The sequence below is a fragment of the Malus domestica genome, chromosome 11, assembly GCF_042453785.1.
Source record: "Malus domestica chromosome 11, GDT2T_hap1".
NCBI lineage: Eukaryota > Viridiplantae > Streptophyta > Magnoliopsida > Rosales > Rosaceae > Malus > Malus domestica.
In genome coordinates, this window is record NC_091671.1 from 12,420,935 (window position 1) to 12,437,119 (window position 16,185).

Consider the following 16,185-nt stretch of genomic DNA (forward strand, 5'->3'; position numbering starts at 1 on the left):
AAAACTTTAGTTTTAATGAAAATAGACAAATAAAAGTGTAGTGTACAAGGGAAAGGTAAAAATGTGGTTTTTCGTTAAAAGTAAACAATACCGGAAGTGTTTCGTTAAAATTCCATTTATAACATGTTCCTTTCCTGTTTATCCAGAAGCAAGTTAACGGCAACTATAAGCAAACCTTGCAACTGACAGTCAAATTAAAACGACCGTTAAGATGTCAACCTGATATTAATATGAACTTCCAAAATGAACCTTTCACTTCCTAATTGGAAAGTGAGTTGAAAAGAGTCCTTGATGAACATATGAAATTTTGTTCACCATAGAATGTGACCGTGTTTCATATTTCTTATGTAATTTATTTTACATATGTGAAGATGATTTTTAACTTGAACGTTATGAATAGGATTCATTATGTTCCTGATCAAGTAATTTGAATAATTTAATTAAAAAAAAACATGTTTTAACCAAATTAAAAATCCCATTTTTGACAAAAAAATGAACCTAAAAATCTTTTTTGCTCATTGATCGAATTCATATGAATTTTGGCATGACGTAAGTTCAAAAATTACCATGGTCAATTCATTTTGACCTTTTATTCAACAATTCGTGATGTTGCGCATCTTCTAGCTAGCCAGTAATGATTGGCGACTGACTTATCAAGTCTATAATTAGACGGATCGTGTTCATATATTTGGTGGGAGGGAAAGGGTGTTTTAGACCAAATGGATTTTCTTTTATAAACTGCTTTGCACACCATGACAATGGTGGAAAAATATTATTAAAGTCTTGGCAAACAAGCCAGGACGGTGAGTTGAAACGTTTCTTTTATGAGGGTGAGGTATCTGCAATTGCAAGCAAATTGTTTGGCACTCTCAACCTCAATTAGTGTTTGGTGAAGGTAGAAACTTTAGTCCTACTCCAAATTTTGTGTAAAGAAAAGAAAATATTGGCCCATCATTTGCCCCTTTTTATAGCATCACACATCACGGCGAGAAATTTTTCATTGTGACGGGAATACGGATGATACATCATATGTTTTTATGTAGGTGGTGGGAAATTTTATTTTTTAAGTTATTAGTTTTTTAACACACAAATCCCATCACTTGTATAGTGACATGTGGTGTACCACCTTATGTGCCGGTTACATTGAAAAATCTCTCCACCAAGGCATGCATATAAATGGACAAATAAACTTACCTTTCAAAATCTTAGAACATCATGCGGGTTTTGGGATGATAAGCATTTTATTTCATGAATATGAAAGTCATATATGTATATGCATGGTACTGCAGTCTTGAATCTTAAGCTAGTGTTCTGACCATCTAGCTCAATGTAGCATCATATTGTAGCTAGAACGTATAACATGTTAAAAAGAAAAAAAATAAAAACTCATAATAAAAACTCCCAGAATAAGGGGGTACTTGCAGAATAAGCCACTAACTTCACATCCTCAATTGCCAACCTATCATCAGGGAAAGCACAACCAACTACTTCTTGCTTCTCCGGCAACAAATCGCACGCCTTTGGAGTCACATTGCCTGTAATTCCCTGAACATCAGTGCAGTTCCATTGCAATTTCTTTGGCTTCTCGGTCACTCTTTAGAAATGCATATCCCCTTGAAAGGATCATTAGGAATTCCCTCCAGTCTCTCCGAATAAGTAACATTCTCAGCCACAACTTGTTTGTAGTTGATGTTTGATTACAAAGGCAATGCTTTAGGATCGAAGCCGGGATCCGGGTGTGACCCGTAAGAGCCAGTCATCCAAAAAACATACTTCATAGACTTCAGGGTTATCCTTCTTACATAGATATCTTCGACATAAGCTCCTCTTCCTACTGCAGTTTTTATCCTCACACTTGATTGAGTGTCAATGGCTGTGATGTCCTCAGCTCTAACATCTCTGATTCCACCGGACATTTCACTGCCTAGAGCAATGGTAGCACTGTCAGGTGAAATGCAGGTGAGTCTTCTGAACACAAGGTGCTCCGTTGGGATACCAACTTTTATTCCGTATTTGTCCCATCCACTGTTGCGTGAGTTAGTTTTAGAATAGGAATGTAAATATTGTGTAAATATTAGAGTCCTTTATTAGGAAGGATATTTCTTTTGTCCTTTTTTAGTTTTACCTTGGAGAACAAGGATTGTATGTAATATATTCCCAATTATGCAATACATGGAAAATTAAGCCGTAAAATTCTATTTGGCATCAGAGCCAAGTTGCCGTAACCCTAGAAACTGTAAAACGATATTTTTCTTCCGTTGCTGTGCTTGTCCGACTTGTTCCTGCGCTGCCTCTTGCAGAAATCAGTTGGGCCGTGACTGTTGGAATTATAGCAGGCTTTGTTTTGCTGCTGCCGTGCCTATTCAAATTGCAGCAGCTTTGTTTTGCTGCTACCGTAAGTTGTGTTTTATCAAAAATCGTGGGTGCTGTGAATTGTGCCGTGTATATTGGATTTGCAGCAGTGAAATCTTGCTGCTGTCGTGTGTGGTGCTGTGTGCTTTTGCAATTGTTCCGTGTATGGTGTACTGTGTTCAGTTGCTGTAACAATTTGGTCGTGCCATGTATTAGCTTCTGGCTATGCCGTGTGGATTGTAGCACCTTGGATTTTGTGCCTTTTGTCTGGATTGCAGCGTGGATTCTTGGTGGCAATTGAAGCTTTCAATTGTTGCCTTGACTTCTTACTTTCAATATTTTTTTTTTCTTTTTGACATGAATTATTGTTGTACTTAAGCAATTTGAGGATAGTCTGCTGCTCTGCCGTGTGAATTGCAATTTTGGAACGAGAACTCTGTGTGTTTTCTTGCAGCGTGTGGTTCTATAATTGGTGTGGTGTTGTGATTGCTGTGTATTACTATCTCGTGAGTTATTACAATGGTGAATACGGGTTGGATTCTAGACTCGGGTGCAACCGATCATATGACTTTTGATAAGAATTTATTTACTAGTATGACAACTAGTTCACGGAAGTGTATTGCAACTGCTACCGGAACAACATCATCGGTTTTGGGGGCCGGCACTGTGAACCTCACGCCAGCCCTTTCCCTTCATCACTGCCTGCTTGTTCCTTCGTTGTCTCATAATTTGTTATCTATTCCTCAAGTTACTGAGCAATTAGATTGTGTTGTACTTATGTATCCACTGTTTTGTTTGCTTCAGGATATTCAGACCAAGGAGATAATTGGGCGTGGCACTAAGAGAGAGGGGTTATATTATGTGGATGATGTCGTTTCTGGCAGAGCTAATGCAGTTCGAGCATCCCGTACCAATAATTTACATGAAGTTTGGTTATTGCATCGTCGGTTAGGACATGCTTCGTTTGGGTATTTGAGGCGTATGTTGCCTAGTTTATTTCATAAAATAAAAGAATCAGACTTACATTGTGAGGTATGTATTCTCGCGAAGAGTCATCGCGTTTCGTTTCCTCCTAGTATGAATAGAAGATTGTTTCCTTTTGAACTTGTGCACTCTGATGTTTGGGGTCCCTCTCCTGTTAGTACTTTGTCTGGAATTAAATGGTTTGTTACCTTCGTTGATGATTGCACTCGTATGACTTGGATTTATGTGATGAAGAATAAAAGTGATGTGGGTATGGTGTTTCGATCATTCTCTCAAATTGTTACAACACAATATTCCTCTGTTATTAAGGTTCTCCGCTCTGATAATGGAGGTGAGTATATTGGGTCCGAGTTGTCCGGCTTTCTTCGGGATCAAGGAATTCTACATGAGACTACTTGCCCTCATACCCCACAACAAAATGGGGTTGCTGAAAGAAAGAACCGTCATATCCTGGAAACTGCTCGTGCCTTGCTCATTGGTGCATCTGTACCTAAACGGTTCTGGCCTGAAGCTATCACCTATGCCGTGTATGTGATTAACCGTATGCCATCCCGGGTTATGGATTTTCGTACACCTCTCCCAGTATTGACAGAATTTGTTCCAGTAGTATCAACTAATACTCTTTCTCCTCGTGTGTTTGGGTGTGTAGCCTATGTTCATATTCACAAGATTCATCGTAGTAAGCTCGATCCATGTGCTCACCGGTGTGTTTTTCTGGGCTTTGCTCCTCAACAGAAAGGGTATAAGTGCTACCACCCTGAAACTCATCATATGTATGTAACTATGGATGTTACCTTTTCTGAATGTGAGATCTTTTATGATTCGACTCCATCACCTTCCGATCACCAGGGGGAGAATATGAGTGGTGATCTTGGGTGGTTGGAAATATGTAGCTCAGGGGGAGTATTTATCGACAAAAACAGTTGTGAAAGCTCTCAGCAAGAAACTGCCGAGAATGTGAGTATCATTCAGCCAGGTAGCACCGAACCAGCTGAGTCTTCTCAACAACATATTGCCGAGTGCGATGTAGAGTGTCAGCAGGGAGTTGCCGAAACAGTTCCACCGCTCCAGCAACCATTAGCTACCGAACCCGCAACCCCCTCTCTCTCAAGCTCAATAGTGCCACCCAATGTCTTCTCTGAATATTTTTGAGGTAAGTACTACTGATGCTCATGTAACTAATCCAGATAATGTTATGAGTACATATAAGTTGCCGCCAAGGCAAAATCGTGGTGTTCCTCCTGACAGGTTTTCTCCTGAAGGAAAAGTGAAGTATCCAATAGCTCATTATGTGTCATGCTCAAACCTTGCACCAGAACGTCAAGCCTGGGTAAACAATGTGGAAGCAATCCAAGCACCAACCCGAGTTGAGGAGGCCTTGAAGGATCCTAAATGGGCTGCTGCGATGGATGACGAAATGATGGCACTACATAAGAATGATACATGGGAGGTAACGGAGCTACCTAAAGGAAAGAAACCTGTTGGGTGTAGATGGGTCTTTACGATCAAATACAAGGCAGACGGATCGGTAGACAGGTATAAAGCAAGGTTAGTAGCAAAAGGCTATACTCAAACTTATGGTGTTGATTATCAGGAGACATTTTCTCCAGTAGCGAAGATGAATACAGTACGAGTTCTGATTTCTTTAGCTGCAAATTTGAATTGGCCACTAAAACAGTTTGATGTGAAAAATGCTTTTCTTCATGGGCACTTGGAAGAAGAGGTATATATGGATTTTCCTCCGGGGTACGATGCCGGAGGGAAAACCGGAGTATGTAGGTTGCGAAAGTCACTCTACGGACTTAAGCAATCGCCTCGTGCGTGGTTTGGTAGATTTACCCAAGTTATGAGACGAATTGGGTATTATCAAAGTCACTCGGATCATACATTATTTGTGAAACGGGGAAGTGGTAAAGTGACAGCCTTAATTATTTATGTGGATGACATGATAATAACAGGTGATGATTTAGAAGAGATGATGAAGCTAGAACAAAACCTTGCCGCCGAGTTTGAGATGAAGAATTTGGGAGATTTGAAATATTTTCTTGGCGTGGAAGTTGCTCGGTCATCTAGAGGTATTTTCTTGTCTCAGCGTAAATATGTTCTTGATTTGTTAAAGGAAACAGGTATGCTTGGGTGTAAACCTGTGGATACGCCTATTGTGGAGAAACATCACTTAGGGATTTATCCGGATCAAGAACCAGTGGATAAAGGCAGATATCAGAGACTGGTAGGAAGACTAATTTATTTAGCTCATACCCGTCCAGATATAGCCCATGCAGTAAGTGTGGTGAGTCAGTTTATGCACTCGCCAAGTGTGGATCATATGGCTGCTGTTATGCGTATCTTGGCGTATTTAAAGTCCGCCCCAGGGAAAGGAATCTTGTATAGAAATTCTGGTCATCTAAAAATTGAGGGGTTCACTGATGCTGATTGGGCCGGTGATGTGACTGATAGGCGTTCTACTTCTGGATATTTTACGTTCGTTGGTGGAAATTTGGTTACTTAGAGAAGTAAGAAACAGAATGTGGTGTCTAGGTCTTCTGCAGAGGCCGAATTCAGAGGTATGGCACATGGAGTGTGTGAAGTTCTTTGGTTACGTAAGTTGCTTTGGGGTCTTGGTTTCAAACCAAAGGAGGCTATAAAGTTGTATTGTGACAATAAGTCGGCACGAGAAATTGCAGAGAACCCGGTACAACATGACAGAACGAAGCATGTGGAGGTTGATCGACATTTCATTAAGGAAAAGCTCGAGAAGAAGATTGTGTCAGTACCATTTGTGAACTCAGAAGAACAGCTTGCCGATATTCTCACTCATGCCGTGTGTAGAAGAGTTTTTGGTGACTCACTTGTCAAGTTGGGCATGTGTGACATCTATGCTCCAACTTGAGGGGGAGTGTTGCGTGAGTTAGTTTTAGAATAGGAATGTAAATATTGTGTAAATATTAGAGTCCTTTATTAGGAAGGATATTTCTTTTGTCCTTTTTTAGTTTTACCTTGGAGAACAAGGATTGTATGTAATATATTCCCAATTATGCAATACATGGAAAATTAAGCCGTAAAATTCTATTTCCACTCTTTACTGCTATGCAGTCATCTCACGAGACTATGTAGCAGTCCTCGATTCTAGTTTGTGAACAAGAATCTAAAAAGGAAGCCAAACAAAAGGATTGTAGATAGATATATAGTTATTTAACTATGTCTAAGTTTCAATTAAACACTAATGACCAAGAGCTAGAACAAAGAATAAGCAACTTAACCAACCTGGGTCTATCCCATCTGTGTTGGGAGAGTCAATTGGTGCAAGGATTGTTAGCCCTTGGATTATTATATTGCTGAAAGATAAAAACCACAATGTCGGCCACATTGTGTACAGTGGAAATATTTCAGTGTGCCGGACACACTCTCACGTAATATCATGTGCTGATGTGACTGATTACGTGCATTAGCTAAAAAAATGGTCAAACCTGCTGTAAATGGGATGGACAAATCACGAAGGAGAGTTGACCAAAGTAAGATTGGAAATTTGGATCTGATTAGAGTACATAATCTCAATCATGTATGGTCGGGTGTTGTTCAGTTGACCCTTGCGGAACTTTTCCCACCAAGAAGCACCTTGGCAGTCAATTGTGCAGTTGTTACCGGTAATTCAAGTCGGTGAGGTTTGTTCCGAAGATGAGACTGCTGAACCTTCTACCAGGAGCATCTCTGCCTCTCCCATATGAGGCAGTACTGGAAGAAGAGGCCACTCTGACTCATCCTGTTCATTAGGATGGGAAAAGAATAAGCACAATAAAGAAAGGTAAATAGTAAATAGTTCGTAAATTTATATGAAAAAGATGGTCAGATAGAAAGAAAGGAAATCAAGGAAGATTACAATCTAATAATTCAGATTTGAAGAAAAATTGATTACACAATTGTCCAATCACCATACGTTTTCCAATTATATATAGACCATATTACGTTGATATGCTTCAGTTTCATTTAACTTCACCATCACAACTCACAATATATACATAGCATGTACACATATACTTGCGTTATGCATTTAGGTATTTGTTACTTAAATATATGCTTAATTGGTTGTAAATTTGTAATTACAATCAAACTAAGTTTATAAGCTAATTCTATGATATAAAGGTGATTAATCGTCGTACGTATAATATATATATATAGACACACACACACACAATAAATTAGAGGAATATCGCATAAAAAGCATGAAATTTGATCGTATGATGTCAACCATATATAAACAAACAAAGACGGAACTATACAAAAATAAGCAGAAAAAAAACTGAAGAAATCACACAAAAAGGGGCAAGAAATTCAGACCCGAGTTGCAAGAATAAATGGCATGGAGGAAGAGGGTAAAGTGGCTGGTGAGGTTGAAGCTCCAGTGAGCCACCTCCCCGGTGGTACAATAAGCTGCGCTCCACTGTCAGATGCAAAACTGGCTTAAATGATCAATGGCCGCCTTGAAGGCCCTTGTGTTGGAAGTTTTTCCATCGCCAACGGCTCCAAAATCAGTCAAAAGAGCACTATGCTTTCTACAGTTAATGGCAGAGTACTCGACTGTGCCCGAAATCGGTTTTCTACATTCATACAATTTTTTTTGGTATTATTTGATGTTAGTAATTAACATGTAAAGGTGCAAAAATAGAAATATATATATATATATATATATATATATATATATATATATATATATATATAAGCTGCACAATACAAATCTCCTTCGTTACCACGTGAAAATAAGCAGAGGATCCTACTTTATTAATTTCTATCGTTTGACAAAAAAATAAAAAATAACTTCACTAATAATTAAGCTTTCCTGATTCGACCAGGAGAGATTCTTATTAAGTTCAAATTCCAAAACCCTAGTTACTTCCAATTCCTTGTTCTCCAAGCAACTCACTAACCCTAGGATAATACTACTCCTACTCCTACTCCTACTCCTACTCCTACTCGGCCACTCCTACGCCTACTCGCTTATAAATATCACTGGTCTCTTGCTCTCTCTTCCCATCAAAACTTAAGCAAACATATACAGAAACAAGAACCACGCACGTACTTCACTTTTCTTTTTGTGTTTGCAATGGTCGGACCCCTTGTGACCCTTGTGCCTTATGCTTTCTGCTTCCAACCCACGGACCAAGAGATCATCCGTTCCTTTCTTTACAGGATGGCGGTTAAGCGTGAGCTGTTACTGCCGCCATACAACGAGTATGTGCATGAGGAGGACCTCTTTGACTTCAAAGAGCCATGGGAGATTTGGGAAGAATATGGAGGAGATGACCACTTTAATCAAGACTTATATTTCTTCTGCGAGCTCGAGAGGTTATCCCCGACTGGTTTGCGCATCCGTCGCAACATTGGGGAAGGCATTTGGAGCGAAAAACAACCCACTAAGCTGGTTTACAATGAGGACGGACACCCTAATCCTATGGGGAGGAAGAAAATGTTCCTGTACGAGAATCGAGGGTCGGAGGAGCACGGAGGGTGGATTTTAGATGAATATAGTCTGCTTGTTGGTGCTGACGGCCGTGCTCAAACGGCCTCAAAGGATCGCTACGAATTTCCTTCTGTGATTTGCCGGCTGCGGAAGAATGACAAAAGTGGCGGGAAGAAGAAGAGAAACAACTGATGATTAGCTGAGGAGAGATCATGGATATATTAAGATACAAATTAGTTGATGGCATTGAAAATCTGTAACTAAATTTTATATAGAGGTTGTAATTTCGTTTCTTCAGTAGTATTGTTATATGTAAGATGTTAAAAAATATTAAAGCTATTTGATTAATTTCTGCAAACAAATTTATTTTAAATTTACTCGGAATTTCATACTTTGAAAATCTTACGCTTTCCCTTCATTTGCACCCAGAATAAAAGTTCTTGCTCGCCAGTTAGACCTTAAAATCGATTTTAATAAATCGTTTGATGAACCAAAGCTTAATCATTTGATCTCCAAACTCGTAAACACATCTAAATAATAGTTTAGATCTTCTTTAACACCCGTTTCGTATCGATACCATATGAATCAGCCTTTTAACCCAGTGACAGTTTAGAGAAGAAGCAAAACCAACAAGCAGCCGCAGAGGAATTGATGGCATTGATGTGCTGTACTGTATATAAATAGTTTAATTTCAGAATTCATTCAGAATTGGAATGCAACTCCCTTCGCAGACCACAATTCCCTTGGTGAAAGAAACTGGTACGGTAAATTTTCTGTACCTTGGTGAAAAAGAACAAGGTAGAAACTTGACTCAGTCGATCTCAGACGGTAAACTTCTCTCTTCTCTGATAAAACTAGCGACGTTTAAGATACATCTCAGCAAAGGGAGAAAACATTACAATAGGAATTGGACTCCTCCGACACCCTCCCCTCCCTCCTTTGTGTCCAAGCTAAACATGTACAAAATGAGACAGAGGGATGTGTGGGGGTGGGGGGTAAAGGCTTTTGTTTAACGGGATAATTGTATATTTACCCCCTTCCTTTCTGAGCAAGGTATGCCTGGTCTGCGCCAAGGAGGCGAGCCTGAAATTCAGCCCACTCATTTTTGCACCTTGTTCTCACCTGCAAGGAACCAGGCAAGAAAAGTAACCAGTCAGTCACAATCACGGAATTTTTTCCACTACTACGTAGCATTGAATGACATGGGAATGAACACAATAGGTTTATGCAGTTTTCCCCCCAACAATTATGAATGTAAGGATTTGAAAGCAGAAGAAAGTATGGAAAAGGTTGATTTACTAATCCAGTAAATACATGGAAAGGAAGCCTAATCATGGGATATTATAGTCTAAATGGTCACAACCATGAAAAAATTATCGAAAATAATCGAGATGGTAGCTAAACTTCTAAAGTTTAAGGCAATAAGAGAAAAAGAAAGTACGATTTCTTATTTTACCATATCACGTACCCCTTCCCATGGAGCTTTTCCATCCTCCTGATTTCCCTGAACATGATGATTTAAGAAGGATCAAGATCAACAGCTTATTTTATTACAGCAATGACATAAGGATTTAACACAATTCACGACAACAACAAAACAAGTAGCTACAAAATGATATGATAACTTCCTCCTTGTCAAGGTAGAAAATTGCTTGTTACCAATTTAAAAGTAGAAAACTTATCAATTATAACCTCACATCAGACAGAGTGCTAACACCATCACGTCAAAAGCTTTGACAAAAAAAAAAAAAAAAAAAAAAAAAAAACATCGCGTAAAAAAACAAGAAACTATTAATAAGCTTCCCCATCAACACCTGTATCAATCCTTATATAAGATAATAACCAAATATCAACCGTTTCATGTTTCATATAATATTCTAAACACTTAACCAAAGCAAGATGTATGCATTGCTTAACTATTACTGTACCCTATACGGGAAGGGCAGACGTCTATGTATGACTTTTGTTTTGGTCATAGTCCATGTACGATATACATATAAATATGCCGATACATGCATGGATTCTCTATCTAGAAAAGATACCAACGATGACTCACCTGGCCCCCAAGAGAAGGAATTACTTGATGAATAATCCACTGTGAATCAACTACACCAATCTTTTCATGTGCAGGCTGGTGAGACAAAAAAAAGCATAGAAAACAAAAGTATTAGGGTTTTTTTAAGAATAGAAAAGCCTAGCTTATCTAGCAATTGCAACGCTTCCAGAATGGTACAGGCTATCTCATGCCTACTTTTACTACTCCAGATGAATTGAATTCCAGAAATAGATACCACATCTCAAACACATGTTAATAAATATGTTCGTAAATCGCAGGCACTCATATCGAGAGCAGAACTCATAAATGATCTATCCAACAAAGAGGTTAGGCATAATCCTATTGACTAAAAGTCTCCTACTTGTACTTTATGCAATTAATTTTTTAATCTCAGTACGTGATTTTTCGTTTATGGAAATCCTCTGCAGATATTAAATGAAATTACCTCTGAACTTTCATGCAAAAGAAATAAGTATCACTAACAAAGTTTTAAAAGTCTTCTCTTAAAGTATTTTTCAGCTAGTGAAAATGGAGGGGGGCAATAAAAGGACAACTAAATGGAACTGTGAGAGGCATCATCAAATGCAGGTTTGGAAGTGAGCAATTTAAACACAACCAGCAATATAAGGAAAATAACATAGCAGCAAAAACCCTAGGAAGAAAATACGAAGAAGAGGAACAATAAAATGCAAAAACTGCTAACCTCTACACATCTTCTGAGAGCAAAATCCAATCCCCATCCATGCACTAAATCATTCTACAAGAACACAACAAGCATTTTGTTATCATTGCAGGGAAGTTATAAAAGAAAAAAAATCCTTCAAAATAGAAGATCATATCATCTGCAAGATATTGTAAATGACTACATCAATAGCCAGCCAGAAATTACAACGATACACCATACCTGAATCATATGCCATGCACAACGCCAAGCTTCCCGAGAAAAGACAGGGGCCATTATTTCCACAAATCTGAACACTCAGATGGAAGTGTCGATCTGTTAGAATCATTCTGACTATAACTGAGACCTGTACTAAAAGAAAACAAACTCCCTCCTTTTCCAGCTACTGAATCTTCCTTCAAGCTAAAGTTGTTCATTCAATCTTGCGAAAAGTATAACCATAATAACAAGCATGCCCTCTGAACAACTTAGTAAACACTTAGACCGAATACAGCTCATGTTCAATATTGACCATGTTATTTTAAATTTTTTCTATAAGCACCCAAGATGTATGCATATTGTTTGAGAGCAGGAAAACACACACAATCTTAGACAGTTAGACCCATATGCATGCACATAACAACATACATGTCCACAGAAAATCATGCTAGAGAGAGAGAGAGAGAGAGAGAGAGAGAGAGAGAGAGAGAGAGAGATCATACGCAGCACAAGGAGGAAGATGTGGGTCACTACACCAGCCTGGTTTCTCTTCAGTATCCCTGTTTATCAATCCAGACATAAGGAAATTAATTTCCAATACATGGAACATTTATATCTGCATGGTGCTTTGAGTGTCAGTGTATAGGGGGCAAGGGGAATTGAGTGAAAGAAGAGAAAGAGCGTACTTGTGAACTTCTCTGTCACCTCTCCTCTTTGTCATCTCCCATGTCAGTCCATTATTGGGCTCAAGACCAGGTTGAGAGATCTCCAAACCATATTTCTTGACCAAATGTATATATCTGGTAATCACACGGAACATTAATTGGAGAATAAGGTAAAAAGGGAATGAGAAGAAGACATGAATGGATAAAGTAAGACCAGAAACCATGTTTGATGAAAGACAACTTACTTCTCTCCATTGAAATGTTCTACTCCCAAATCTTCATCCCAAATGAAAATATATTCATAAGTTGCTACGATATCAGGATGCAAAAATCTCTTTGCGTACCACCTGCAAAGCAATGGACAGTATGACAACTGGCTGCAAAGGATCCATTTCTAAATGACAAAGCAATAAGAAGAAAAAGACAACGAGTTTAAATTTTGAAAAGCTTGTTAATTGAAAAGGTCACACTATGAGAACTTTAAACTATGAAAAGCACCATTGAGACTTACCATTTTGCTTGTCTCTTCACACTAACATGAATTGCCCTCTTTGACCACTCAAACTCCTCCCACTCACTAGTCCGGCCATCATAGTGAAAGAGTAATATTGTGAAGTTCTCGGAGAACTACCAAATGTAAGATCGAACCTCAGTATTTTTGAACATCAAATCAATAATTAAGAGAAAAAAAGAAAGGAGATAACACATTTTTCAACCTTTTTAACGGCTGCATCAATATTCTTTTTCTGGTTTATACCAACAGTAAATGATACCAAATACTTTGGCGTTACTTTCAGATCCTGCAGAGTTCAAGAATGTCATTATAAGCATTTTGCAGACCAAGTTTATTAAGCAACATGCAAAATACATAACGGCCTCCAAGATGGCATGTAAGAGTAAGAGTAAGACTACTACTTCAAGATCGTGCATTGCATACAGACAAAGTTTGACTAGAAATTTCCACAATATTCCTCCAACTAATCTTTCCTTCCAATACCCATCTCCATAGTCCGCCTTTTTTACTTAAACCAAAACCCTCGGATCCTAATTCATTCAGAAATGTGGATACAACATAAACAATAAAATTAAGGGTAAATTGTCAAAATGGTCACTGAGACTTGCATAACGCATCACTTTGATCCCTGAGATTCCAAATCGATAAAAGTAGTCCCTGAGATTGTCCACCATCCATCATTTTGGTCATTCCGTTAAAAACTCCGTTAAGTGTCCTGGAGCTCTTGGCCGGAAGTTTGGGCAATTTTCAAAGCTTCGTAACTCAATTGTTTCTTAACCAAATTCGACCCATAATATATCAAAATGAAAATAGGAAGGTGTAGAATAAGATTATACCTATTTCAAAGCCCAATGATTGCTAGAGATGACCGGAAAATAGCCTCAAAGTTGACTGGTTCGAGTGAAAAATTGAAAACTCGCCGGAAAACTGCTCGAAAGTGGCAAACTAGAGACCAAAACAGCCACTTTCGAGCCATTTTCCAGCCAAACCACGGTGATTTAGCCATCAAAAAGGTACCATTATCTTTGTATCATCAAGAAGTATGATTTTCGTTTTTGAATCACTTGAGTATTGAAGAAGTTATGAACGTTTAAAGTTTACCCAGTTTCCAGCGAGTTTTCAAGTTTTCACTTGGACCAGTCAACTTTGAGGCTATTTTCCGGCAATTTCTGGCAACCATTGGGCTTCAAAATAGGTATAATTTTATTCTACACTTTCCTATCTTCATTTTGATATATTATGGGTCGAATTTGGTTAAGAAACGATTGAGTTACGAAGCTTTGAAAATTGCCCAAACTTCCGGCCAAGAGCTCCGGGACACTTAACAGAGTTTTTAACAGAATGACCAAAATGATGGATGGTGGACAACCACTTTTATCGATTTGGAATCTCAGGGACCAAAGTGATGAGTTATGCAAATCTTAGGGACCATTTTGGCCATTTACCCTAAAATTAATAATGTTTTGAAAATTAAAATATGTGCAGTACAGGTACTTTCACTATGCCTATCAGATATCATACCTCACTGGGTTCACCCCACAATCTCCGGATATAAAGATCAGATTTAGGAACAATAATTCCTGGAGGTAGTGTTTCCGCACCACGCGGGTTTGTTGGAACATATATCTGCCAGAAAATTAACAAAAGGATATGAAAGGACTATTACTTGGAATGTGATGGACATGAATTATGGGTGAAAACTAGCACTATGAATAAATGTTTATGACCATGGCGGTCTGGAATCCCCGGCTACACTATATCCTAAACATTTTGGGAACTAATTAAGGAAAACTAATGAAAAGGGCTTGAAAACTTTGAGTTTTAATGATAAGGACAAAATAAAGGGTAAAGTGAATAGTACCAGGATTGACTTGTGTAAAAATGTGGTTTTTCGTTAAAGTGAACAGTACCGGGTGCTTTTCGTTAAAGTTCCCAACTAATTAATGTAGGATTATAGACAAAATTATGTGAAACCACGGATTCGGTCACCAAATTTAAAATTGAAATGCCACAATTGCGAAGTATCTTGTACAATAAGTACAATAAGTACCTGAGGGACACCCTCTGATCCTTCATCTTCAAGACTCTTGTTTGAAGGGGGAGTACTAGGTCTACGCAATTGGGTGAAGGCTACATCAAGAGATGTTATAAGGCTTGAAGGTAACCTAATCTGTGAAATTCAAAACAAATCACATACATATACACGTCCAATTGGACATAAGCACATACTGATGAAGGCCGATATACCTTGTTTAAAGAAACTGACGGTAATGATACACCAAGGAAAAATCCAAAGACAACTCCCAAACTTGTAGTGAAAATAAGCTTGGCACTGTCATTCGATTTTTTAACCCCGCTGAAAAAAAAAAAAAAATTAAAAAAAAACAAAACTAATGATGAACAGAGAGTAAATGTAACAATCTTATGAGGCATCGGGTATTCGGGATCATCATGACAATACGCACTTACCTGCGGTGTACAGTGCCCATTATTGGTGCTGTCTCTGAGACTCAACTCAAGAGCTTACTCCCAGAAAAATACTCAATTGATTCGGCAACTTCTCAATCCAATATTGCATTCTTCTTCAGTCCTACAATCTTCTATCAAACTACAAATCCCCAAACTTTCACTCCTAAAAAAATCAACATCAAAACCACAGCCAAATCAATACCATAATTGTTTGACCCAAAAAAAAAAAAAAAAAAAAATCAATACCATAATTCTCCCCTGCTCATTTCTCGCATCACATTTCACATTCTTCATCAAACCCATAATTTATTTATATATTATCAAAATTAGTTCATATCATATGATCCCAACGTTCGATTAAATAACCAAATTCAATTTCAGCATATGAACGTTATGAAACGAAACAAAAAGGGAAAAAACCTGAACGAAAATTAAAATTCACATTCTCAATTTGTTTAACGATCAGAAAACTGGGAATAAAAATATTTAAAAAACATGAACGGCATTGCGGAGATTCTAGGGTTCGGAGATTACGGCGGTGGCCGGAGATCGTATCGGAGACACACAGAGAGAGAACGCAGTGGCACAGCGTTTGCAGCACTTCCACGGCTACAGTTGTTGGGTTTGATCAATTTTTTTCCCCGCTTTGCTCCTCCAGCTTTGATAAACGTACATGGGATTTTATTTATACTCTGCTTCTATGCGTGCCACGTACCTTATTTTACATTACAATTTAGGTGTACACTTCCAAAAATACGATGACATGCCACGTTTCCATTTCTATGGATTCTCCGTGTCAAATCTAATTGG

General features: G+C 38.3%; 2 protein-coding genes and 1 pseudogene across 3 annotated transcripts; 1 reads left to right on the plus strand and 2 right to left on the minus strand.

Annotated features, from left to right (window-relative positions):
* Positions 1-1,386: 1,386 nt before the first annotated feature.
* LOC103413059 (probable polygalacturonase) lies at positions 1,387-8,365 on the minus strand (annotated as a pseudogene).
* Positions 8,366-8,521: 156 nt separating this feature from the next.
* LOC103447961 (NAC domain-containing protein 20-like) lies at positions 8,522-8,983 on the plus strand. The gene has a single exon (XM_008387185.2). It carries the CDS (start codon positions 8,522-8,524, stop codon positions 8,981-8,983), a length of 462 nt encoding a protein of 153 aa, XP_008385407.1.
* A 456-nt stretch (positions 8,984-9,439) lies between these two features.
* LOC103447963 (uncharacterized) lies at positions 9,440-16,031 on the minus strand. 2 transcript variants are annotated; one of them, XM_029088550.2, is made up of 15 exons: positions 15,910-16,031; positions 15,376-15,538; positions 15,154-15,262; positions 14,957-15,076; positions 14,428-14,532; positions 13,109-13,192; positions 12,904-13,019; positions 12,638-12,739; positions 12,414-12,527; positions 12,231-12,287; positions 11,752-11,818; positions 11,551-11,604; positions 10,848-10,922; positions 10,260-10,295; positions 9,440-9,913 (listed from the first exon to the last, which is right to left on the minus strand). In XM_029088550.2, exons 2-15 carry the CDS (start codon positions 15,393-15,395, stop codon positions 9,821-9,823), a joined length of 1,152 nt encoding a protein of 383 aa, XP_028944383.1. In that variant the 5' UTR covers positions 15,396-15,538; positions 15,910-16,031; the 3' UTR covers positions 9,440-9,820. The 2 variants fall into 2 exon arrangements, with proteins under 2 accessions (XP_028944383.1, XP_028944382.1); XM_029088549.2 differs by lacking the exon at positions 15,910-16,031 and having other exon boundaries at positions 9,680-9,913; positions 10,248-10,295; positions 15,376-15,532.
* Positions 16,032-16,185: the final 154 nt, after the last annotated feature.